This window comes from Phyllostomus hastatus, unplaced genomic scaffold (genome assembly GCF_019186645.2).
Source record: "Phyllostomus hastatus isolate PE091 unplaced genomic scaffold, TTU_PhHast_1.1 phas_contig_196, whole genome shotgun sequence".
Lineage (NCBI taxonomy): Eukaryota > Metazoa > Chordata > Mammalia > Chiroptera > Phyllostomidae > Phyllostomus > Phyllostomus hastatus.
Window position 1 is genome coordinate 24250451 of NW_025333709.1, and position 27742 is coordinate 24278192.

The 27742-nt window shown below is 36.7% G+C and overlaps 1 protein-coding gene and 1 non-coding gene across 11 annotated transcripts in view; one reads left to right on the forward strand and one right to left on the reverse strand.

Annotated features, from left to right (window-relative positions):
* N4BP2 (NEDD4 binding protein 2) overlaps nucleotides 1-27742 on the forward strand; it is a 101816-nt gene that overhangs the window by 6705 nt on the left and 67369 nt on the right. For 3 of the 10 annotated variants that reach the window (XM_045834140.1, XM_045834145.1, XM_045834141.1), the window contains exons 2-4: nucleotides 1213-1276; nucleotides 25504-25586; nucleotides 27188-27521. In XM_045834140.1, the coding sequence (XP_045690096.1) occupies nucleotides 27302-27521 (220 nt within the window). In that variant the 5' untranslated portion in view covers nucleotides 1213-1276; nucleotides 25504-25586; nucleotides 27188-27301. Of the gene's footprint in view, nucleotides 1-1212; nucleotides 1277-22663; nucleotides 22696-25503; nucleotides 25587-27187; nucleotides 27522-27742 lie in introns of those variants that run through there. The other 7 variants (XM_045834144.1, XM_045834143.1, XM_045834142.1 and 4 more) reach the window with 6 other exon arrangements.
* LOC123815986 lies at nucleotides 9748-9854 on the reverse strand. Its single transcript, XR_006785201.1, has one exon. It is a non-coding gene; the product is annotated as a U6 spliceosomal RNA (small nuclear RNA).

A 27742-nucleotide genomic window follows, 5' to 3' on the forward strand; every position in this document is an offset into this window, starting at 1 on the left:
TTTATTTACCTCTTCATCCTTTTTTACTTTCTATCTTTGCCCTCAATGCATTAGTCATATTCAATTACTTGCATTTCTCCGTTAAGACGCCAAGTTAGTTAAACTAGGCCTGAGTACCAAAGTTCCCTTTGTCTGAAATGCCTCCCCTAGTTTCCTGCTTTCTCCCTTTGGTTTTGTTAGCTAATACCTGCCTTTGAGGTCCAGGTGATACATCTGTGCGGAAGCCCCCTTTGATACCTCCAGGCTGTGTTACCACATGCCTTCAGGTTGTTTCCCTACCACTCTCTTTTCTGTTATGATATTGTAACTGTTTGCTTATTTGTCATCTTACCATGTACTTGTTAGGGTGAAAGAGGTAAATTGACTATCTTGAAACTTGGTGTAATTTGTACAAAATATATTAAAAATGGAATTAAATAATAGTTTGGGGGTTTACCTAATAGGGAAAGGAAAGAGACATTATATTTGATGGATGAAAGTTTTCAAAGTCAGGAAAGGCATACTGGGTCGGTCCGTTGATAGCTTCAATGAAATATATCTTTTGACATATAATTTCCTTTTCTTTTTCTGTTTATTAGTTAGGACTTGTTGGATTGCAAGTAACAGAGATACAGTTTGAGATAATCTGTGGAGGAAAAAGTTACTGGTTTAATAACCATACAGAGTGGGGCAAAAGTAGATTTGTAGTTGTTTGTATGGAAAATAATACAATAAGTAAATAATAATACAAGAATAAACTTTCATGTACTCACAACTGTAAACCTACTTTAGCCTCACCCTGAATAACAGAAACTATATGGGTAGAGATTGCCTTAAGGTGTTAAGGGGGAAACTTGCCCGTAATTAAATCTTTCCTGTACTTACAGTCTATGCATACTGGAGTCATTTCCCCTACTGCCAGTACGCTTCTTTACATGGTACGACCATGTTCCTGGGCAACACCGGCTTATCTGCTTACAGCCTCATGTCAGTGGTGCTAGATAGATTTGGTCACATGCCCATCCCTTGACCAATTCCTGTAGCCGAGGGCATGAGGTACTGTGCTTAGTTCAGCCTAGGTCATGTGATGTGCCCATTTATATGGCCAGGGGCCTGTTAGCAAAAGAATATACCTAGTGGGATAGAGGAGAAGAAGGGGGAGCTCTGAGGAGCTACAACGAATGTCCATTATAATTCTTAATTAGCCTTCTGATCATAAATTTATTTTCCTAGGTACTTTATTTATGGGAAAGAGATCCTCTGTATTGTGGACCTGAGTATTCCAGATACTGAAATGGTAAGTCCAATATTTAAAAAAACTAAAATGGCTTTTGGTTTGTGCTGGCATATATCAAAATTTTGTTGAGCTGTTTGCTAAACATGACACATCTGCGAGCTGCTGATGCTTATGGGATGCTTATAGGCTAGTAGCCCAAATAAATGAAAAGTTGCTGAGATAGAGGCATATTTGTGGTGTGGTGGGAGCTGTGTCTAAGTCAGAAACACCCTACTAATGGATAATGGGAAATTCCTTGAAGGGAGGTTAGTTGAGTGGAGAAATAAGGGTTGAGTGGGTGAGAGTAGAAGGACTTTGGGCACTGTGTGAGGCACAGTGATGGTGAAATGCCCTTCATTGTGTGGGGAAACAAATAATTAGATACAAATGGAACAGAGAGCACCTGAGGGGGAGCAGAGGAAGAGGAGGCTAGAGTTAGTTTAGGGACTAGATCATAGATGTCCTTATGCTTTACCAAGGAATGGGAACTTGATCTTGAAAGCTATAGAGAATCCTTTAGGGATTTTAAGCTGGACCTGTCAGGCTTGAAGTGTCTATGTATAGTATCCAAGTGGATGCGTTTGTCAGGCAGTTAACTCTGTTGGAGTTTGGTAGAGAATTCTTGGCTGGAGTCACACCTAGAAGTCTTGAGGCTGAGGTTTTGGATGGACCTAGTACACGCTGGTGGAGCAGAAGGTTGGGGACAGAACCCAGGGGAACAATGACATTAAAAGTGTAAGCAGAAGGAAGGGAATCTGGAGGCTCCTCAGGACGCTGAGAGGGGCAACCAGAGAAACAGGGGTAGATGTAGGGACAGATTGCAGTGGGAAGTTGAAACAACAAATGTACACCGCTTTTATTTTAAGAAACAAACTGTGTAGGAGATACCAGGAGTTTGTTTGAGTTAAAAATTCACCTGATCATTATTAATTGTGGTTACATTGAGAAAACCAAGTTTCTGAACAGTTTTTCCAGTGTAGGAATTTGAACTATTGGAATTACAAATTTTAAAGAGAGGAAGGAGAGGGTGGAGGCTTTTTGGAAGGTGGTGGTTGATAGGAAAGAAGTGATCAAGTAGGGGATATATGTGATATACATAGTATTAGTCATAGTGGGGATGCAGAGTACCTATGTTTTGCACCTAGTTTCTTGAGCTATAAAAATACAGTAAATCTATTGTATTTTACCAGGAGACCTGGAGTTGATTACAGGTTGTGTAGTTGTAACTAAATTTAGTTCATCTCTCAGGATTTCTTTTGTGATTTTCTTTTCTGTCTTTACCTTGGAGTGAACATTTTCTTTCCCTGCTAAACCACTTTCTCTTATTTTTGATTTGTAGTTAAACCCCTTATTTTTTTTTAAAGAAATGGTAGTAAACTATAACATAAAATTTACCACCTTAACCATTTTAAGTGAACAGTACATTAATGTTAATGTACTGTTCCTTTGTACATGTACCTTTTTATTCTGTTCATTGTTTGCTATGTAGAAATTATTTAGTTTGGTTTAGTGCTATTTGTTTTTTATTGTACTTTTTTATTACCATTTAGTCCCCTTATGTCCTTTTCCCCACAATCTGAATGTACTGAATGTAACTGAATGTACATTGTTAATACAACAAATCTCTAGAACTTTTCGTCTTGCAAAACTGAAACTATAGACCCATAGTTGAATGATTTTCCTTTGCTCCCTACTCCAGTTCCTTGCAACCATCATCCTACTTTCTGTCTCTAAGAATTTGATTCCTTTAACTCTTTGTATAAGTAGAACCATACAGTATTTGTCTTTATGTGACTGGTTTATTTTACTTAGCATAATGTCCTCAAGGTTCATCCATGTTGTAGCATATGAAAGGATTTTCTTCTTTTTTTTAGGCTGCAATATACTCCATTGTGTGGCTGTGTTGTGTGTGTGTATACATACCACATTATCTTGTTTTAAAAAGATTTTGTACGTTTATTTATTAATTTATTTTTAGAGAATGGGGAATGGAGGTAGGCCTCTCACACGCTCCCAGCTGGGGTCCTGGCCCACAACCCAGGCAAGTGCCTTGACCAGGAATAAAACCAGTGACGTTTTGGTTGTCAGGCTGATGCTCAAACCACTGAGCCACACCAGCTAGCACATTTTCTTTCTTTATTCTTCTGTTGAACATTAGGTTGCCTAGACATCTAGGTTACTTTCACCTCTTAGTTATTGTGAATGATGTTGCAATGTATATGGGTGTGCGTATGTCTTGAGGTCCTGTTTTTAATTCTTTTGGATATATGCCCCAAAGTGACATTGCTGGATTGTATTCTATTTTTAATTTTTTTGAGGAACCTCCAACGTGCATAGCAGTTTCATCATTTTACATTCCTACCAGCAGTGCACAAGGGTTCCAGTTTCTCAGCATCCTCACCAACACTTGTTATTTTTCTTGTCTTTTTTTTTTTTGGATAGTGGCCATTCTAATGGGTGTGAGGTGATATGTTATGGCTTTGATTTGCATTTCTATGATTAGTGAATTGAGCATCTTTTCATATGCTTATTGGTTGTTTGTACATCATTTTTGGACAAAAGTCTCTTCTTGTCCTTTGCCCATTCTAAAAATTGAGTTATTTATTAATTTTTTTGGTTGAGGGGTATGAGTTGTTTATATATTTTGGATATTAACTGCTTATTGGATACGGTTTTTAAATAATTTCTTCTGTAGGTTGCCTTTTTTTTTTTTTTTTAAAGTGGATAATACAGAAACCACTGGGATGGATTGTTTCTTGAGTATGAATGTATTGTTTTTTTTTTTTTAAGATTTTATTTATTTATTTTTAGAGAGGGAAGGGAGGGGGGAAAGAGGAATAGAGAAAGAGAGCGAGAGAGAGACATCAATGTGTGGTTGCTGGGGGTTCTGGCCTGCAACCCAGGAATGTACCCTGGCTGGGAATCGAACCTGGGACACTTTGGTTCCCAGCCCGCGCTCAATCCACTGAGCTACGCCAGCCAGGGCTTGTAGGTTGCCTTTTTATTCTGTTGATTGTTTGCTATGTAGAAATTATTTAGTTTGGTTTATTGCTATTTGTTTTTTTATTGTATTTTTTATTATCATTTAGTCCCCTTATGCCCCTTTCCCCACAATCACCACACTGTTGTCTATGTCCATTTTTCTTTTTCCTCACTTCCTCTACCCTCCCCACCCCCTTAGCCATCATCCTGCTCTCTGAGTCTGTCTCTGTTTTGCTTGTTAGTTCAGTTTGTTCATTAGAGTCCACATATAAGTGAAATCATATGGTATTTGTTTTTATGTAACTGGCTTATTTCTCTTAGCATAGTGTTCTCCAGGTCCAATCATGTTGTTCCAAAGGGTAAAACTTTCTTCTTTTTTACGCCAAGTAGTATTGTATTGTGTAAATGTCCCATAGTTGTTATTATATCCACTCATCTACTGATGGACACTCAGGCTGCTTCCATATTTTGGCGATTATAAAAATGGTGCAATGAACATAGGGGTGCTTATGTTCCTCGAAATAGTTTTTGTGTTCCTTTAGATATATTCCCAGAAGTGGGATCGCTGTGTCAAATGGAAGATCCATTTTTAACTTTTTGAGGTATCTACATACTGCTTTCCACAGTGGCTGTACCAGTCTGCATTCTCACCAACAGTGCAGAAGGGTTCCCCTTTCTCCACATCTCACCAGTACTTGTTTTTTTATTAATTGTGATACCCTTTTGGATCAGTGTGAGATAATACCTCACTGTTGTTTTAATTTGCATGTCTGTGATGATTATTGACTTTGGGCATCTTTTCATGTTTCTCTTGGCCATCTGGATGTCCTCTTTGGAGAAGTATCTATTCAGGTCCTTTGCCCATTTTTTTAATTGGGTTATTTGGTTTTTTGGTGTTGAGTTTTGTAAGTTCCTTATAAATTTTAGATATTAACCCCAAATCAGATGTTTCATTGGTGATTATGTTCTTTTATTCAGTTGATTATCTTTTTATTTTGTTGTTTTCCTTTTATTTTTGCCACCCCCGCCCCCCTTGAGTTTAGTGCTGTATCTTTGAAAAGAAGTAATTGCCAAATCCAATATCATGAAACTTTCCCTCTGTGTTTTAGGAGTGTTGTAATTTCAGGTCTTAAACCCTTAGACCCTTTCAGGTCTTTTGAGTTAGTTTTTCAATATGGTGTAAAGGGTTCAGCTTCATTTTTTTTTAATTGATTAGGGAGGGAGGGAGGGAGAGAGACAGGCAGGCAGAGAGAGATATTTGTTGTTCTACTTATTTATGCATTGATTGGTTGATCCTTGTATGTGCCCTGACCAGGGGTCTAACCCTCAACCTTGGTGTATCTGGGTACTCTAACCAACTGAGCTATCTGGCTAGGGTGAAGCTTCATTCTTTTACATGTGGATATCTAGTTTTCCCAGCATCATTTGTTTAAAAGACTATCCTTTCTCCATTGTTTAGCTTTGGGACTCTTATGGAAAATTGTTTGACCATAGATGTGAGAGTTTATTTCTGGGCTCTATATTCTGTTCCATTGGTTCTATGTCTGTCTGTATGCCAGTGCCACATTGTTTTGATTACTGTAGCTTTGTAATATATGTTGAAATCAGGAAGTGTGAAGTCTCCAGCTTTGTTTTTCTTTCTCAAGTATGCTTTGCTGTTTGGAGTTCTCTAAATTTTTACGCTTTAAAAACTTTATTTTCATTTTTTTCCTTCTTAATTACAGCACTCATGATTGAATTTTTCTTTTTTTTTTCTGAACTCATGTGGATAGATAACCAGATGAACTTTCAAAATACGGCGTGTGCCCTGCTTAGTGAAAACTTGGCATAGTTTGAATTAGAAATTTCAAATTAAAGCCTTGGTATTTGAATTAAATTTTTTTTTTATACTTTGTAGAATTAAACAAACCACTTTACTTAAAGCAGGGTACATTTAAAAAACTTATATTAGCAAAATGCTTAGATATATAGAAAAGTAGAATAGTATATAATACATTGAACTCATGTATACTCACCTCCTAGATGCAAGATTTGTTAATAATTTTGCCACATTTGCTTTATCTATATGTAGTTTACATGTATGTATAAATTTCCTGAACCATTTAAAAGTAAATTGATAGTAACAAATGAGATATTCTTGTTTTTATCCTACTCGAGTATATGCACTTGTGTTATAAATGTGTATATTTTAGACTTTGATAAATTTTATTTTTCAAAATTTGAAATTTGCTCTTGGAAAAAATAAAAGAAGACATTATCTTTAGTACATATTTTCTAGAAAAAAGGATCTTTTTCTAGAAAAAGATCTATGTAACCACAAAACAATTATTGTTCCTATTAAAATGAACAACAATTATCTAATATATAATAATCATACCATATTTTCATGCATGCACTTGTTCCAAAAGTATCTTTTATTGATGTTCTTTAAAAATACCAAATTCCAGTGGATTGAGCCCCAGCCTGCGAACCAAAGGGTCGCCGGTTCGATTCCCAGTCAGGGCACATGCCTGGGTTGTGGGCCAGGTCTCCAGTGGGGTCCACGTGACAGGCAACCACACATTAATGTTTCTCTCTGTCTCTTTCTCCCTCCGTTCCCCTCTTTCTAAATAAATAAATAAAATATTTAAATAAATAAGTAAATACCAGGACCAAATTCTGGGAGTTCTGGTCAAGATGGTGGCTTAGGCAGAAACTCTTTGCTTCTGTGCACAACCAAAAGAAGGATAACAACCAATTTAAAAACAAAGAACAACCAGAACTGCCAGAAAATCAAACTGCATGGAAGTCCAACAACCAAGGAGTTAAAGAAACATTCACCCAGACTGGTAGTAGGGGCAGAGACCCAGAGACAGGAAGCTGAGGTGCATAGGACAGCAACAAGGCAAGGCAGTGGACTGCACAGGCAATCCCACTTTCACATACAGATAAACCAGGAGAAACAACTGAGGAGTGAGACAACCCAGGATTTCAGCAAGGGAAACTAAAGACTCAAAACCTCTGTCTGTAAAAAATCTGTGGGGGTTGCAGCAGGGGAGACTCTCAGTCTCACGTGAGAGTCTGTTGGAAAGGCCCACAGGATCCTAAAATGTATACAGACTTACCCACCTGTGAATCAAAATCTGAAAGGGCACAATCCACTTAAAAGCAGCAAGAGAAAAGGAAACAGTTACCTACAAAGGACTTTCTATAAGAGTATCAGAAACCTTACAGGCGAGAAGGGGCTGGAAAGAAGTATTCAAAGTCATGAAAGGCAAGAACCTTCATCCAAGATTACTCTATCCAGCGAAGTTATCATTTAGAATGGGAGGGCAGATAAAGTGCTTCCCAGATAAGGTCAAGTTAAAGGAGTTCATCATCTCCAAGCCCTTATATGAAATGTTGAGGGGACTTATCTAAAAAAAAGAAGAAGATCAAAAGTATGAACAGTAAAATGACAACAATACCACAATTATAAACAAATGAACCGAAAAAACAAAAAAGCAAACTAAGCAAACAACAAGAACAAGAACAGAATCACAGAAATGGAGATCATGGGGAGGGGGTTGGGGGGAAATGGGGTAACAGGTACAGGGAAGAAGAATCATAAATGGTAGGTACAATATAGACACGGGGAGATTAAGAATAGTACAGGAAATGGAGAAGCCAAAGAACTTATATGTACAACTCATGGATATGAACTAAGGGGGGAGGAGGATGCTGGAGGGTGGCATGGTGCAGGGAGAAGGGGGATAAAGGGGAGAAAAAAAAACTGGGACAACCATAATAGCATAATCAATAAAATATACTTAAAAATACCAAATTCCCCTGGCTGGCGTAGCTCAGTGGATTGAGCGCGGGCTGGGAACCAAAGTGTCCCAGGTTCGATTCCCAGCTAGGGTACATTCCTGGGTTGCAGGCCATAACCCCCAGCAACCGCACATTGATGTCTCTCTCTCTCTCTCTCTCTCTCTCTCTCTCTCTCTCTCTCTCTCTCTCTCTCTCTCTCTCTCTCTCTCTCTCTCTCCCCCCCCCTCTCTCCCTCCCTCCCCCCCTTCCCTCCCTAAAAAAAAACACACAAAAAAACCACCCAAATTCCAGTGAAGAGCACCCACTGCATTTGGTTGTTAGCTCTCATCTATTTAAATATAGAAATGTGCATCTTATACCCTCCCTGCCTTCCCCCATGATAATAGCTCTGTTGAGAATCTTTTGTTAGTCCTGTTGACAATGTTTGATATTTGGTATTGCTGATCATTTCCTCATGGTGTAGTGCAACTTCTTTTTCTATCCTTTATATTGCCGGTAAACTGGGAGTTAGAGCTGAAAGTGTTTCAGATTCAAGTTAAATATTTTGGGAAGAGCACTTCATTTAGTAATGCTGTGTATTCATGTTGTTTCACATTAAGAGGCATGTAATATTTAGTTGCCAACACCATTTTGACAGTGTTGGATTACCAGGCTAAGGCGGTGACAACTAGATCATTTTATAATAAATTATGCCTTTCTTTTTTGCATTTTTTCTTTTTTTTTCTTTTAATCATTGTTGAAGTACAGTTTTCTCCCTTTTACTCCCAATCCAGCCCACCCACCCAACCCTCCCCACTTCCCTCCCATTACCGCCCCCTCCCCCGTTTTTGTCCCTGTGTCCTTTAAATTTGTTCCTGTAAATCCTTCCCATTCTCCCCTGAAATTCCCTCTTCTCTCCCCTCTGGTCACTGTCAGCCTGTCCTCTATTTAAGCGTCTTTGTTATATTTTGCTTGTTTCTTTGTTTTGTTGTTTAGGTTCCTGTTAAAGGTGAGATCATAAGGTATTTGTCTTTCACTGTCTGGCTTGTTTCGCTTAGCATAATGCTTTCCAGCTCCATCCAAGCTGTTGCAAAGGGCAGGAGCTCCTTCTTTCTTTCTGCTGCATAGAATTCCATTGTGAAATGTACCATAGTTTTTTGATCCATTCATTTACTGATGGGCACCTAGGTTGCTTCCAGCACTTGGCTATTGTAAATTGTGCTGCTGTGAACATTGGGGTGCATAGGTTCTTTTGGATTGGTGTTTCAGGATTCTTAGGATATAATCCTAACAGTGGAATTGCTGGGTCAAAAGGCAGATCCATTTTTAGTTTTCTCAGAAAATTCCGTACTATTTTCCATAGTGGTTGTACCAGTCTGCAATCCCACCAACAGTGCACTAAGGTTCCCTTTTCTCTTCATCCTCTCCAACATTTGTTGTTTGTTGCTTTGTTTAAGATGGCCATTCTGACCAGTGTGAAGTGGTATCTCATTGTGATTTTAATTTGCATGTCTCTGATAGCTAGCGATACTTAGCATCTTTTCATGTGTCTTTGGACCCTCTGTATGTCCTGCTTGGAGAAGTGTCTGTCCAAGTTCTTTGCCCATTTTTTAATTGGGTTGCTTGTCTTCTTAGAGTGGAGTCGTGTAAGTTCTTTATATATTTTGGAGATTAAACCCTTGTCTGAGGTATCATTGGCAAATATGTTTTCCCATACAGTTGGTTCTCCTTTTATTTTGATAAAAAATATGGAAAGCTTCACGAATTTGCGTGTCATCCTTGTGCAGGGGCCATGCTAATCTTCTTTGTATCGTTCCAATTTTAGTATATGTGCTGCCGAAGTGAGCACTCTTTTTTGCATTTAACAAGTAATATGTGGCATGGTACTTTGGCAACAGGTTAAGCTCTTATCCACCTTTCACTTACTGACTGACTCTGACTTTTTTTTTCTTACCTAATAACTTTAGACTGACTTCATTGATAACTATTGATTTTTGGGTAGCTCTTTAGTTATGAGTTATAAAATTGTAGTTAGTTTTGGATTCTGTTGTTTCTTTTACATTCCTTTTACATTGTCTGCTTCTATATAGAGGTTTCCCTCATTAACTAGGGCTGTTTCGTTTACCTTGAAATAATGTTTTACTTAAAAGGCAGAATTAATGTTTAGTTTCCCCCCTTTATATTGTATAATCATTTCCAGAGTGTAATAGGCACTTCCAGTGATGGCATGTGAGGTTGGCCTTATTTCTTTTTCTTTACTTTTTTGCTCTCTCTTTAGAATATCATATATATTTATATCATAAATATTGTGTGTTTTTGGACTTTGATTTTATTTAAGATAGTTTGATATAAACTTGCTTTTATTGTATATATTATACATAATTTTTATATATTTTTATAGTAACATTATTTTGGATAATAGGAAGAGCTGTAGAGTTTGCAGATATCAGCTGTGGCCTTAATGAGTGTATTGATAGCATCCAAAGAGACAGTAAATATTCAAGTCGTAGAATATGAATATTTTTCACATAAGTTTTCAAATGAACAGATTTGGTTACTAGAATTTCTCAAAGAGCTTGTGATTACGTAAAATATGTTGACCCAAAAAGCCTAAAGACACTATATCGTGGTCCTGGTTTCCTATGTATGTTTTAGTTTCTCTGGTACTAAAATGCCCCTTCTTACTCCTTCATATTTTACATGTTGTTAACCATCCACAAATAATATTTATGCACCCATTTTTGTGTATGGGATTCAGGCTAAGTGCTAGATCGGAGTATGTGATAATTCATGTCCTCAAAGAACATGACGAATTTGGGAAATATTTTCATATAGATGAAAATTAGTCAGTGAAACCAACACTGAGGCTCTAAAATAGCTAAGCAAGGCTAATATACTGACAGGAAGTAATGAAGGATTATAGAAAATGTTGAATAACAGAGAAATACACCTTCCTACCATTCTTTGCCCAAAGACTGTATATTGTTCAGCAACTGAGTTTTCCTTGTCTCAGAGATCTTTCTAGTTTTTATGCTCATCTGGTTTCTACATTCCACCTTAAACTTTTTAGCAGCTACAAGTATTCCAGAGGGTGATTTTGCCATAATTTATTTAATCATGCTCTTTCAATATAAAGATATTTTCAATGATCTATTGTAATAGTTCTTATGACAGATAGGTACATTTAAGATTATTGGTTACCTTAATTTGATTACATTTTCTATAAATGCTGTCTTGTTTTAATGACATACTCTTTCTGCTTTGATAAAATTTAGTATCTACCTTACCCTTATCACAGTACACTTAAAATCATCTTCTAGGTAACTTAATCTCCAGTAAAGATTGATTTTATTGGTTCTTGGTAGCATTTGTGTCTGAGGAAGATGTTTTTTTGATATTCTTTGAGATCATTCCATGTTTGGGTCCTATAGCTTTCCTATATATTCCTTAGAGAGATGTCTTTGTTTTTGTTCCTTTTCTGATAGTTATAAAGAGCTAAAATATTACTATATTTTATTGATAGTATCATTTTTCTTAGGCTTGTTCTTCCTAGATGGTTGATATTGAGTATTAAATAAATCCTTCTTGGTCATTATAGAAATTTATTTTCTAGATATTTTTTTCATAAAGGTAAATTGTTTAAAATTACCACTCTTTATATACATATAGCAGATTTATTCATAAAATGATATGGGAATTCCAAGATGGAAGAGTTAAACATGAACTTAAGTGAATAAATGGGATTGAAAAATACTAGATATACAAAGTAAAATTGGTAATTGGAAGGTAATGTTAGCTATGTACTCATGTGTTTTTATGCATAAGAGTTTCTCTAGTATAGTAAATATTGTTTGGAACTCAAACTACCTAACATATAGTAGATACAATAGAAACCAGGTGGGAGAGATGCATAGTTTGCAAGCTGCAGGAGGAATCTATTCCTCCAAGAAGTCCAGGATTCAGCTTCAATTGAAAATAGTGATTGGTTTTTCCCTAATTGTGAAAGAACATACATAGTATAGATCGTTTTGAAAATATGAAAGTAGTATATAAATAACAGTGTTAAAAATAGTTAATTTTAGTCCCATTATCCAGAGGTTTTCTTTCCAGTCTAATATTATAGGCTAATCCCATTTGGGTGTCTGTATAAATTACATACAGTTTTGTGTCTTTCCTTTTTAGCACCTTTTAAAAAACTCCAATTAAATATTATCTAAAATAATAGTCTTTAGTGGCTGTATAAAATTTTATCTTATGAATCTAAAAGGATAATGTAGTTAGTGCAGTTTAAAGAACCTGGGTTTGGATCCAGTTTTGCTAATTGAGAGCCCTAAGCCTGATGTTTACTTTTTTCTAGTTCTTAGTTTTCTTTTTTGTAAAATAGGCATAGTATTACATTTTAAGAATTAAGTAAAATCATGGTGTTTGTATTCTAGCTGGCATATATTAAGTATTTAATAAATCATACTGAACTATCACCAGAAATTATAGTGTTTTATTCCTTTCTCATCAGTTAGTTTTTCAGTTTTTATTTTTATTTGTAAAAAATTACTGTATTTTGAACATCTTTATGTAAATATTTATATAAATTTATGGTTTTTTTGATGAATTCTTAGAGGTGGAATTATTGGGTCAAAAAATGTAAGTAATTTAATTTTCTTGATACATAGCACCTGTTTGCTTCCCAGGAAAGTTTATACTCATTACAATGTACAACAAGACTTCCTATTTCACTCTTGCCTAGCCAACACCGGGTTATTATTATTTATTTTTTTGTTTAATAAGCAACATAATATGCTCTTAATTTTATTTATTAATAGGGTAGACTTTTTAATGTTTGTTAAGTGTTTGTTTCTTAGAGTTCTGTGCCTAATGCTTTCCTGTTCTTCTTGGTTCTTTTTATGTATGTTAGTCCTTCATTCATCCTGCAGAAATTTCATGAATGCTTACTATGTGCTAGACATTCTTTTAATATTGGATTTAGTTTTGTGATAGCAATGCAGGAGTGAACATAAATGACAGAAACATTTGCCCTCAAGGAGCTTGCTTTTTAGTGTTTAGTGTTTTAATAGACATTAAATAAAATAAACATTTAAATTATAAAGTGATGATTGCTTTGGAAGAAAAAATAATGAAGGGGAGATGGAGAGAATGTGTGTACGTGCAATTTTACATAGGGTAGTTAGGGAAAACTTCCCTCCAGGTGCCTGAATAAAGTCATGTAAGGAGTGAGTGAGTTAGGTAGATACCTGAAGGAAGTGTATTTCAGGCAGAGAATCATGCAAAATGGCAGTGAAGCAGGACAATGCTGGGTGAGTATAAGAAAGCAAGAAGGAGAATTGCAAGACATTTGAGAGAGTTTTTAGTGTTTTGGATCTTAACCAGGCCTTTTTAAGAAGGTAAACTTTTTGCTCTGTGTGGTATGCAGTGTGGTGATAGGTTTTAAAAGAAGGAAGTGATCTAATCGGATTTATCATCTGATGATTCAGCTCAGTCCCCATCAACATTCCATCTGGCGGCTTTACAGAAATTGACAAGCTGATTTTAAATTTCATGTGGAAAATGCAAGGAGCCCAGAATAGTCAAACTGGTCTTGGAAATGAAGAACAAGTTGGAAAACTCACATTCTTCATTTTAAAACTTAGTACAAAGTTACAGTAATCAAGACAATGTGATATTGATACAAGAGTAGATATATAGACCAATGAAATATAATTGAGGAGAGCTCAACAATATATCCTTACACTTATGGTCAGTTGATTTGGGACAAAGGTGCCAAGGATATCCCATGAAAAAGAATTAACTTGGACCCTATGTCATACTTTACTCAAAAATTAACTCAAAATGGATTAAAAACTGAAATGTAAGAGCTGAAACTGTAAAACTGTTAGAAGAAAACTTAGGCATACATTTTTATGACCTGGGTTTAGGTAAAGGTGTCTTAAATAGGACAGCAAAAGTATTAGTGACCAAAAAATAGGTAAAATCATCAAGATAAAAAATGTTTGTGCTTCAAAGGACACCATCAAGAAAGTGTAAAGACAGCTCATAGAATGGGAGAAATGATTTGATAAGGGAGTTGCATCCAGAATGTATAAAGAACTCTGCTAGCTCAGTAATATAGATAAGTTACCCTTAAATTTGAAAATGGGCGAAGGATCTGGATAGACATTTCCTCAAATGTCAATGAGCACATGTAATGATGGTTAACAACATCAGTCATTAGGGAAAGACAAGTCAAAACTGCAATAAGATACCATTAAGATGGCCATTATAAAAAAGTGGACAATAATATGTTTGGTGAGGATACAGAGAAATGGGAGCCCCCATACATTGTTGTTGGCAATTGAAAATCGTGTAGTCACTTTGGATTAGAGTCTGGCAGTTCCTCAGAAGATTCAACATAGAGTTATTGTATGACCTGAACATATTAAATATTTGGAATTTAGAACTGGCAAGGTTTGCTGAATGATCAGACAGGAAGTATGAGGGAAAGAGGAGACAAAAAAGACACTTAATTTTTTGGCCCTAGCATGTAGAAATTGCCATTAGTTGAGATTGAAAGGACTGTAGTTAGGGCAGGTCTGCAGTGGAGTATCATACCACCTGTAGGCACACCTGGTACGAGATGTCTGTTAGATACACAGAGTGGACGTGTTCAGTGGGTAGTTTCATGTGGGTAGTTTCATGTGGGTTTAAAATTTAATGGCATAAAATTATTTATGATATCTTCTTATTTTTTTTATCTGAGGGCTTGAAAGTGATATATCCCCTTCTTCATTTCTGATGTTGGTTATTTGCACCTTCTCTCTCTCTCTCTTTTTTTTTTGATCACTGTTGCCAGGGATTTATCATTAATACTAGTTTTTTTAAGAAACAGTTTTTTCCCTCCAAAGAATTGTCTCTTGACAATGTTGGTCCTTTTTACTGTATATTTGTTTTCTGTCTGCTCTTTATTTTTTCCTTTTTCCTTGTTTCTTTGGGTTTGATTTGCTGTATATGTGTGCATGCGCTTTCCCCTGAATGCTTAGATTGGATGCTCAGATCGTTGATGTCTCAGCCTGTCTTCTTTTCTGATGCATGCATTTGTATGCATCTTCATCTACACGTGACTTCAGTTGTATCTCACAAGTTTGGATATGTAACATTTTTATTTGGTTTAAAATATTTTCTAATTAACATAGTGGGCTCTTGGACTCATGTAGAAGTATATGTCTTAATTTTTAAATAATTGGGTTCTACTTATATTTTTGCTAGATTTCTAGCATAATTTTATAAGTATTTGAAAATAAAGTGTGTTCTGTGGTTATTGGATCTAGTGTTCTATAGATATTAAGTGCAGTTATATTTATTGCATAGTCCAGATCTTCTATGTCCTTTCTGCTTATTTCCATTTTGGGGGGCTTGGGGCTCTTGTTCTAATATTTACAGAGAGGAGTTTTATTAGCTGAATATAAACTTAGAAGTGCTATATCTTCCTGGTTAACTGGACCTCTTATTGACTTTAGTAACATGTAGGTCAATGGGAATTTAGGTAAGAGCAGTTTTAGTGTAGTGGTAGAAATAGGGAGGGCAAGATCCTGTTGAAGAACGGAAGGAGAGAAATTGGAAACAGTTGCCATAGTTATACATATTTTCTCCTAAGTTTTATGATATACAGGTATTTTACATTTAAATGTGCCCAGATATGTTACTATTTTTAAAAAATTATTTCCTATTTGTACGATTTGGCTTAGAAAGCTTCTTGTCTTCCTGAGATGGGATATTCATTTGGCTCATGGGACTTACATTCTAGAACAGTGCTATTCCATAGACCTTTCAGCACTGATGAAAAAATTCACTATTTGTGCTGTCCAAATGATAGTCACCAACCACATGTAGCTATTGAGTACTTGAAATGTGATTAATGTGGTTGAAAAACTCAATTTTTAATACATGTGCTTTTTCTTTCAAAATGAAATGTTTTGTTTTGAGATTATAGGTTCATGTGAAGTTGTAATAAATAATACAAAGAAATCTCTTGTGCTTTTTACCTGGTTCCCCAATGAAACATCTTTGCAGAACTGTAGTATGGTATCACAACCAGGATGCAGACATTACTACAGTCAAGATGCAGAATATTTTCATCACAAGAATCTCTCAAGTTTCTACACCCACTTTTTGTGTAGCCACACCCACTCCCCTATCCTTTAACTTTGGTGGTCACTGACCTGTTCTCTCAGAAGTTTGTCATTTCATGAATGTTAAATAAATTGAATCTTTCAGTATTTAGCCTTTGGAATTGGCTTTTTTCACTCATCATAATTCTCTGGAATTTCATCCAGATTGTTTTACGTATCAGTAAATAGTATGTTCCTTTTTATTGCTAACCAGTGTTCATGGAATGGAAGTACTAGAGTTTGTTTAACCATTCACCCATTGAAAGGCATCTGAATTGTTTTCTAGCTTTTAGTTATAATGAATAAAGCTGCAATATGTATTTGTGTATAGGTTTTGGGGTAAATGTAATTTTTTATTTCTTAGAGATAAATGCCCTGAAGTGCAGTTGCTGAGTTGTGTGGTAGTTACCTGTTAAGTTTTTTAAAGAACTTAAAACTTAACTGTTTTCTAGAGTGGTTGTATTATTTTATGTTCCCATCATCCTTGTATGAGCCATCCATTTTCTCTGTATTCTTGCCAGTATTTGGTGTTGTCACTTTAAAAAAAAAATTTTTTTTAAACATTTTATTTATTTTTAGATAGAGGGGAAGGGAGGAAGAGAGGGAGAGAAACATCGATGTGAGAGTAAAATATCGATTGTTGCCTCTCACATGCACCCTGAACAGGGACCGAACCTGCCAGGCATGTGTCCTGACTGGGAATTGAAGCAGCAACTTCTCGCCTTGCAGGATGATGTTCCATCAACTGAGCTACACCAGTCAGGGCTGTCACTGTTTTTGTGTTAGCCAATTTGATAGATGTGTGAGTAATATCTCATTGTAATTTTTGTTTACATTTACTTTATGTGCCTATTTGCCATCTGTATATCCTTTTGGTGTAATGTTCTTAACTATTTTCTGCCCTCTTTCTAATTAATTTTTTTCTTGCTGAGTTTTTTTTAAGATTTTATTTTTATTTATTTTTATAAAGAGGGGAAGGGAGGGAAATAGAGATGGAGAGAAACATCAGTGTGCGAGAGAAACATCAATGGGTTGCCTCTCACACAGCCCCAACCCAGGACCTGGCCTGCACCCCAGGCATGAGTCCTGACTGTGACTTGAACCAGCGACTTCTGGGTTGCAGAACAACGCCCAGCCCGTTGAGCCACACCAGTTAGGGATAATTGTTGAGTTTTGATAAGTTGTTTTTATATTTTAGATACTAGTCTGTTGGATAAATGTTTTCTCCTAGTCTGTAGCTTGTTTTTTAACCTCTTTATAAGGGCCTTCATAGAGTAAAAGTTTTTAATTTTGATGAATACAGTTTATTAGTTTTTTCTTTTATGATCATACTTTTGATGTTTTGACCTAGATTCAGGTCCTGAAAAATTTTTCCTGATTTTTTTCCCCTAAAAGTTTTATAGCTTTATTAAGTCTGCACCTCATTTTGAGTTAAAGTGTGAAACTTAGGTCAAGTTTAACTCATTTTCATCATGGATGTCCACTTGCTTCAGTACCATTTGTTTTTCAGGCTGTCTTTCTTCCATTGGATTGATTTATACCTATGTCAGAAGTCAGTTGGACATATTTATGTCAGTCTATTTCTGGGTTCTTGCTTCTGTTTCCAAAGGTATATATAATCTGTTATCAGATCTGTATGTTTGTTTCTCCACTGATAACCACACAGTCTTGATTGCGTGGCTATATAACAAGTGTTGAAATTGAGTTGACTGATTCCTCCCACTTACTTTGTTTCAAAATTGTTTTAGTTCCTTTGTCTTTCTTTTTAATTTTAGAATAATCTTGTCCATAGCCACAAAAATCTTGCTGGGATTTTGGTATAATGGTGTTAAACTGGTAGGTATATCGATGAGGGGAGAATCGACATTTTTGCGACATTGAGTCTTCCAGCCTGTGAACATGCTGTCTTTCCACTTGTTTAGATCTTTGATATTTTTCATTGTGTTGTAGTTTTCAGCATATAAGCCCTATATATATGTTGTTATATTTATACTTAAATATTATATCTTCTGATTGTGAATATTATTGTGTTTCTTATTACAGTATCCACATGTTCATTGATAGACTATATAAATAGGGTAGCTTTTGTATGTTTTTCTTGTACAGGCGTATGTCGTTTTATCGGTGCTTCTCGGATGCTGTGTTTGTAATTGAATTGAAGGTTTGTGGTAACCCTACACTGAGAAAGTCTATCACACCATTTTTCCAGTAGTACTTGCTCACTTCCTGTCTCTGTGTCACATTTTGGTAATTCTTGCAATATTTCAAACTTTTTCATTATTATAATTGTTATGGTAACGTGTGATCAGTGATCTTTGATGTTGGTAATTGTTTTGGAGTACACGAGTCATGCTGATACAAAACAGCAAACTGCTGCACCAGCTGGCTGTTCCCTTGTCTCTCTCCCTCACCTGGGGCTTCCCTGAGACAACAATACTGAAATTAGGCCAGTAAGTAACCTTACAGTGGACCCCTAAGTGTTCAGGTGCAAGGAAGAGTTTCAGAAAGTCTCTCACTTTAAAGCTAGAAATGATTAAGCTAAGTAGGAAGGCTGGTTGAAAAGATAAGATAAGCTGAAAGCTAGGCCTCTTTTGTCAAACAAGTTGTGGATACAATGGAAAACTTCTTAAAGGAAATTGTAAGTACTACCCCAGTGTACATGAATGAAAAGAAAGCAAAACAGCTTTATTGCTGATAAGGAAAAAGTTTTAGTGGTGTGGATAGAACCAGTTATATTCCTTTTTGCTAAAACCTGATACAGAAGAGGGCTGTAACACTCTTCAACTCTTTGGAGGCTGAAAGAGGTGAGGAAGCTGCAGAAGAAAAGTTTTTTTAAAAAATATATTTTATTGATTACGCTATTACAGTTGTCCCATTTCTCCCCCTTCACTCCCCTCCACCCTGCACACCCCCTCCCACCCACATTCCCCCCCTTTAGTTCATGTCCATGTGTCATACTTAAAAGTTCTTTGGCTTCTACATTTCCCATACTGTTCTTACCCTCCCCTGTCTATTTTCTACCTACCATCTGTGCTACTTACTCTCTGTACCTTTCCCCCTCTCTGCTCCTCCCACTCCCCTCTTGATAACCTTCCATGTGATCTCCATTTCTGTGTTTCTGTTCCTGTTCTAGTTGTTTGCTTAGTTTGTTTTTGTTTTTGTTTTAGGTGTGGTTGCTAATAGTTGTGAGTTTGCTGTCATTTTACTGTTCATATTTTTATCTTCTTTTTCTTAGATAAGTCCCTTTAACATTTCATACAATAAGGGCTTGGTGATGATGAACTCCTTTAACTTGACCTTATCTGAGAAGCACTTTATCTGCCCTTCCATTCTAAAGGAAAGCTTTGCTGGATAGAGCAATCTTGGATGTAGGCTCTTGCCTTTCATGACTTGTAATGCTTCTTTCTAGCCCCTTCTTTCCTGTAAGGTCTTTTTTGAGAAATCAGCTGAGAGTCTGATGTGAACTCCTTTGTAGATAACTGCCTCCTTATCTCTTGCTGCTTCTAGGATTCTCTCCTTCATTTTAATCTTGGGTAATGTAATTATGATGTGCCTTGGTGTGTTCCTTTTTGGGTCCAACTTCTTTGGAACTCTTTGAGCTTCTTGGACTTCCTGGAAGTCTGTTTCCTTTGCCAGATTGGGGAAGTTCTTCTTTATTATTTGTTCAAATAACTTTTCCACTTGTTGCTTTTTCTCTTTTCCTCCCGGCACCCCTATGATTCAGATGTTGGAATGTTTAAAGATGTCCTGGAGGTTTCTAAACCTCTCCTCATTTTTTTGAATTCTTGTTTCTTCATTCTTTTCTGGCTGGATGTTTCTTCCTTTTGGTTCACACCACCGATTTGAGTCACAGTTTCCTTCCCATCACTGTTGGTTCCCTGTGCATTTTCCTTTATTTCGCTTAGCATAGCCTTCAGTTTTTCATCTAATTTGTGACCAAATTCAACCAGTTCTGTGAGCATCCTGATTACCAGTGCTTTGAACTATACATCTGATAGGTTGGCTATCTCTTCATCATTTAGTTGTATTTGTTCTGGAGCTTTGATCTGTTCTTTCATTTGGACCATTTTTTTTTTTTTTCCTTGATGCGCCTGTTACGTAGTGAGGGGCAGAGCCTTAGGTATTCACCTGGGTTGGGTAACCCACGTCACTGGGTTGTGACACTGTATGTAGGGGAAGGGTCCGAGAGGGAACAATGGTGCTTGCTCTGCTCTCTGCCGGATTTTAGTCACTACCTCTGATTCCCCCAAGCAAACTGGGCCCTTCTGGTGCTGATTCTTGTGTGGGTGGGTTTGTGTATGTTCTAGGACCCCGTGGGTCTCTCCAACAAACTCCTGTGAGGCTGGGAGTTTCTCTCACTGCTGTCTCAACCACAGGTGTTTTCAGTTGGTGTTTTGAGGCTTTATTTCTCCATGCTGGGACCCTGGGTTGTGTGGTCTGTCCCACTGCCCAGTTTCACCTGGTTTATTTGCTCGAGAATGTGGGACCGCCCCATCCCACAATCAGCCGCCCTTACTGGGTCCACCAGCTGCTACCTTGCCGTGAGCCTTCTCTGCCCCCGCTGTCCGACTCTGCCCCTCCTGCTGTTCTGGATGAATGTTTCTTCTTTAAGTCCTTGGTTGTTGGACTTCCATATAGTTTAATTTTTCTGTCAGTTTTGGTTGTTTTTTGTTTTTAAATTGTTGTTGTACTTGTTTTGGTTGTGCGAGGAGGCAGTGTGCCTACCTACGCCTCCACCTGGGCGGGAAGTCCAGAAAAAGTTTGAAGTTAGCAGAGGTTGGTTCATGAGATTTATAGAAAGAAACTGTCTTCATAATGTAAAAGGGCAAGGTGAAACAGCAAGTGCTGATGTAGAAGCTGCAGCAGGTTATCCAGAAGGTCTGACTAAGATAATTAATGAAGGTGGCTACAGTAAACAACATTTTCACTGTAGATGAAATAGCCTTATATTGGAAGAAGATGCTTCCATCTTCTGCATAGGAGACTTTCACAGGAGAAAATGGAAGTCAGTGCCTGGCTTCAAAGCCTCAGAGGACAGGCTGACTCTCTTGTTAGGGACTAATGCTGCTGGGGACTTTAAGTTGAAACCAGTGCTCATCTATAATTTTGAAAATTCCAGGGCCCTTGAGAATTACACTAATTTTTTCTGCCTGTGCTTTATAAATGGAGCAACAAAGCCTTGATTACTACATATCTGTTTATAATATTGTTTACTGAATATTTTAAGCCCTCTGTAGAGACCTAAAGATTTCTTCTAAAATATTACTGCTCATTGACAATGCACTTGCTCACTCAAGAGCTCTGATGGAGATGTACAAGGTTAATGTTTTATGCCTGCTAATACAACATTCATTCTGCAGCCCGTGGATCAAGGAGTAATTTTGACTTTTAAGTCTTACTATTTAAGAAATACATTTTGTAAGCCTGTAGCTGCTGTGGATAGTGATTCCTCAGATCTAGGTGGAGTAAATTGAAAACCTTCTGGAAAGGATTCACCATTTTAGATTCCATTAAGAACATTTGTGATTCATGATAAGAGGTCAAAACATAAACATTAATAGGAGTTTAGAAGAAGTTTATTTTAATCTCATGGATGACTTTGAGAGGTTCAAGACTTTAGTGGAGGAACTAACCACAGATATTGGTGGATATAGCAAGAGAACTAGAATTAGAAGTGGAGCCTGAAGATTTGACTGGATTGCTGCAATCTTACTGGAAAACTCTAATAGATGAGGAGTTGCTTCTTATGGATAAGGAAAGAAAGTGGTTTCTTGAGATGGAATCTACTCCTGGGGAAGATGCTGTGAAGATTATTGAAATGACAACAAAGGAGTTAGAATAATACATAAACTTAGTTGATAAAGTAGCAGCTGGGTTTGAGAGGATTGACTTCCAATTCTGAAAGTCCTACTGTGTGGGTAAAATGCTATCAAACAGTACCACATGCTACAGAGAAATTGTTCCTGGAAGGAAGAGTCGACTGATATGGCAGAGTTCGTTGTTATTTTATTTTAGGACATTGACACAGTCACCCCTGCCTTCAGCAATCACCACCCTGATCAGTCAGCCATCAACATCAAGGGAAGATCCTCCACTAGCAAAAATATTATGACTTTCTGAAGATTCAAATAATCGTTAGCAATTTTTAGCAATAAAATATCTTTTAAATATATTTTATTGATTATGCTATTACAGTTGTCCCATTTCCCCCCTTCATTCACCTCCACCCTGCACACCCTCTCCCACCCACATTCCCCCCTTTAGTTCATGTCCATGTGTCATAAGTTCTTTTAGCTTCTACATTTCCCATACTATTCTTAACCTCCCTTGTCTATTTTGCAATAAAATATTTTTAAGTTAAAATATGTACACTGTTTTTCTAAACATAATGCTATTGTATACTTAATAGACTATAGTATAGTGTAAATGTAACTTTTATATGCACTGGAAAACCTAAAGATGTATGACTTGCTTTATTGTGATATTCCCTCTATTGCAGTGTACTGGAAATGAACCTGCAGTATCTCCAAGGTATACCTGTATTCTGCACTTTGCTGAAACTATTTATTTGTTGGAGATTTTGTAGATTTTTGGGGGATTTTTGTATATAGACAACTATGTCATCTGCAAGTAGGGACACTTCTGTTTCTTCCTTTCTGGTCTCTTATTTCCGTTTCTCACGTCACAGGCTACAACTTTCAGCATTATGTTGAATAACAGTGGCTAGAGTGGACATCTTGCCTTATTCTCAATTTTAGGACGAAAGCATTTAGTATTTCACCATTAAATATAATGTTAACTGTGGGCTTTTTATAGATGTTTTTAATCAAGTTGAGGAAGTTCTCCACTATTCCTATTTTTCTGGTAGTTTTTGTCATGAATGGATGTTAAATTTTGTCATGTTTTTTTCTTCTTTGACATGGTTGTGATTTTTTTTTCTTTAGCTTATTGGTATGGTGGGTTAACTGATTTTTGAAAACACTGAACCAGTTTTGCATCCCTGGAAAAAACCCCAATAAATTTCTGGAAAAAATTCTTTATTATACATTGCTGATTCATATTTGATAATATTTTGTTAAGTATTTTTACATCTGTATTCATAAGGGATATTAGTTTGTAGGTTTTTAAAAAAGATTTTATTTATTTTTAAAAGATTTTATTTATTTATCTTTAGATAGAGGGGAAGGGAGGGAGAAGGAGAGAAACATCAGTGTATAATTGCCTCTTGTGCACCCCGCACTGGAGAACCTGGCCCACAACCCTGGCATGTGCCTTGAGTGGGAATTGAACAAGTGACCCTATAGTTCTCAGGCCAGTGCTCAATCCACTGAGCCACATCAGCTGGGGCTAAAACAAGATTTTATATATTTATTTTTAGAGAGAGGAGAAGGAAGAGAGAAAGAGAGGGAGAGAAACATCAATGTATGGTTGCCTCTCACATGCTCCTTACTGTGGACCTGTCTCACAACCCAGGCGTGTGCTCTGACTGGGAATCGAACCAGGACCTTTCAGTTCACAGGCCAGCACTCAATCCACTGAGCCGTATCAGCCAGGGATATAGGTTTTTTTATTGGCTTCATCTGATTTTGGTATCAGGATAATATGACTTCATAAAATAAACTGGGAAGTGTTCCCCATTTCTATTTTTGGAAGACCTTGTATAGAGGTAAAGCTAATTTTCCCTAAAAATCTTTGGTAGAATTCTCCATGGAAGCCATTTGGGCCTGGAATATCTACTTTGGGAGTTTTAAAATTATGAATTAAATTTCATTAAAAGCCATAGGCTGGGTAAGTTGTGGTAGTTTTTGGTTTTTGAGAAATTAGTCCATTTCATTTATGTTGTCAAACTTTTGTGTGTAGATTGTTCATAGGATTCCCTTATTAGTTTTATGTTTTATTCAGTTTCTTTAAAGGATTCCCTTATTAGTCCTTAGATGTTTACATAGTCTGTAGTAATATCCTGTGTTTAATTTCTTATATTAATAATTTGTGTTCCTCTTTTTTCTCTGTCAGTTTTGCTTAGAGACTCATCAGTTTTACTCACCAAAGAACCACCAGTTTGTTTCATCGATCTAATTTCTTTCTGTTTTCAATTTCATTTATTTCTGCTCTTAAATTTATTGCCTTTTATTGGCTTTGGGTTTATTTGCTCTTTTTCTAGGTTCTTGGGGTGGGGCTTACATTATTGATTTGAGACTTCTCTTTTAAATTTTAAAAAATACTTTATTTCTTTTTTTAGAGAGAAGGGAAGGGAGGGAGAAAGAGAGGGAGAGAAACGTGGATGTGAAAGAGAAACATCGATCAGTTGCCTCTCCTTGTGCTACCCTAACTGGGACTGAAACCACAACCCAGGCATGTGGCTGGGAATCAAACTGGATGACACCCAACCAACTGAGTCACACTTGTCTGGGCAAGAGAGACTTCTCTCTTCTGGTGTATGCATTTAGTGCTATAAATTTTTGTCGTTGCTGCTTTAGCTGTTTTCTACAGATTTTGATATGGCGTATTATTATTTTTGTTTATTTCAATGTATTTTTAAATTTTCCTTGAGACTTCTTCTTTGACCTATGGATTATTTAGTATATTGCTTAGGTTCCAAGTGTTTGGAGATTTCCTTGTTATCTGTTACTGATTTCTAGTTTGATTTCACTGTGGTCAGAGAACATACTTTGTATGATTTCAGTTCTTTTTTTTTTTTAAGATTTTATTTATTTATTTTTTTAGAGAGGGAAGGGAGGGAGAAAGGGAGAGAGAGACAAACATCAATGTGCAGTTGCTGGGGGTCATGGCCTGCAACCCAGGCATGTACCCTGACTGGGAATCGAACCTGCAACACTTTGGTTCGCAGCCCGCACTCAATCCACTGAGCTACGCCAGCCAGGGCTGATTTCAGTTCTTTTAAATTTGTTGAGGTTTGTTTTATAGGCTAAGATATGGTCTGCCTTCTTTTATGTTCTGTGAACACTTAAAGAAGAATGCATATTCTGCAATTATTCAGTGGTGTGTTCTATAAATGTTGATTAGATCTTTTAATGGTGTTACGAATTCTGTATCCTTGCAGATCTGTCTAGTTAATCCATAAATTGTTGAGAAAGGGGTAGTAGAGTCTCTGAATTAGAATTGTGGATTTGTCTATTTCATTTCTGTCAGTTTCTGTTTGATTTCTTTAGTGGCTCTGTTGTTTGATCCTACACATTTAGACAAATGTGTCTTGCTATATCTTTCTGGTGGACTGATCCTTTGTGATTATATAATGCACTTCTTTGGTAATTTTCTTTGCTCTAAATTCTACTTTATCTGGTATTATTGTATGTAAAAATGTGATTTAAATTTAAATAGGCACATGTGGCTGGTGGCTTCCATAATAACAGTGCAGTTCTGGAAGATGGAGAGAACTATGACACAATACATTTAATTAAAAGGTAAAATTTATTGTATGTTAGAAAGTGTTAAGGGCAGTGGGTGGTTAGTAGGGAAAGGAGAATGGGGCAGAGGGAGTGGGGGATATGATTGTAAATTGGGTAATCAAGGAAGAAGTTATTGAATGAGACACCTGAACAAAGATTTGAAGGAGAAAACAATGCATATACCTTGAGGAAGAGTATCAAAGGCCAACAGGGAGGTGGGCCATGGTTAAGAATGTTAGTTTTTACGTTGAGTGACGTGGAGAACCTCTTGAGGATTTATAGCAGACCCTGATTCATTCTGACTTATGTTGAATGAAGATCATTCTGGCTGATAAGTTGAAAATAAAATGTAGGGGTTAAGGGTTGGAATTAGACCATTTAGGAGGTAAGAGTACAGGTGATAGTAGCCAATCAAATGGTTAGAGCAGATTTTGGGGACAATATCAAACATTTAGTTGTGGATATGTTAAGTTAAAATGTTTATTAGGCAGAGAAAGCAAGTGGACTGCCTCCTGTTGTAGAGCTTATGCTTTACTGGAATATGGCTAGTAAATACAATAAATAAGTAAAACAAATAAAGTAATGTACCATGTTAGAAGATAGTTAAGTGTTATGTAGAAAATTCAAGTAAGGGAAGAAGGTTAGAGTGGTGTTAGGGGACTGACTTCTAAGAGGGTAACATTTGAGTAATGATAGGAAGGCGGTGAGAAATAATACCTGGGAGAATAGTAATTCAGGTAAAGGGAACCGAGGTGTAAAGGTTCTCAGGTGGGAGTCTGGCTAATGTGTTTTAGGAAGAGCAAGGAGGTACAGTGTATCTGGAATGACATGAGCAATGAAAAAAGGATGGGGATGACATCATTGAGGTAACAAGTATGTGGGTTATACACCCTTTTAAGGACTCTGGCTTCTACCCTGAGTGAGATAGGGAGCTTAGTGGATAGTTTAACAGAGAAGAGGCAAGATCTGACCTATAGTTTAACTAAGTCACTCTGATTGATTTGCTAAGTAGACTGAAGGGGCAAGAGTGGAAGCAGGAAGATTGGTTAGGAGACTCTTAATAGTAATCCAGGCAAGAAGCTGTGGTAGCACTGAGGATGGTGAGGAATGATCATATTCTGGATACGTTTTACCGATTGTGCTGACAAAAATGGCTTACTGATTGGATGTGGGATGAGAAGAGTCCAGAATTATTCCAAGATTTTTGACCTGAGCAGTTGGATGCATAGAGTTGCACTGAGATAGGAAAGACTGAGAGGAGCAGGTTGGAAAGAGATGATCAGGAGCTCAGTTTTGGACATGCTGAGTTTGTGATGCCTATTAGACACCCAGTGTGGGTGTTCAGTACTGTCTTACAGTTTTTCTTCACAGAAATCATGATATTACAACAGTGTACTCACTGTTCTGAAAATGCTACATTTGTTAAGATCTTACTATTTAACATGTTTGATCCTGGCAAAACTTGAATATTTTGGAGAGGGAGAAATTGTTTGACTGCTTTTTGGCTTTGCTGCCAGAGTTGATGGTACTTCCTTACAGTTAAATAATGATATTCCAATTTTAGAAATGAAAAGTAACTATATAGTCTCAGTGTTTCTACTTGCTTTCTATTTTAGGTCCTATTACTGCTGGATTGTGCAAGATATTTAACCCTGTTTTCTTTGAGGTATGACTTAAATATTAAACGCCTTACATATTAAAAGGGAAACATTTTAGTTTTGGAAGTCAGAATGCCAAGGAGAAGGAAAAATCTTGGGGGAAGTCCTTTTCGGAAGACTGCAAACTTTAAGGAAGTTGTATCCAGTGTTGCTAGTCATGAGGAGCCAACTACTCTTCCTTCCATGTGTGAAACAAAAGATAAGGAAGAACTCTTCATCAATATCTCAGAGATGTTTTCTGATCTGGATCCCGATGTAGTGTATTTGATGCTTTCTGAATGTGATTTCAAAGGTGAGAAAAAGTTTAGTTTGAACCCTTTGTATCTTATAAGACTTCATGCACTATACCATGACTAGTAGTAATCCAGAGAAATGACTGCCTTATTTCTATTTTGTTCATCACTTACTGAGCATCTGCTGTGGGAAGGGTTCTAAGTTGGGTATTATGAGGAATATGAAGAACAAAGTGTAGTTTCTGCTTTCAAGAAATGTACAGTTCTTGATGTAAGGCAT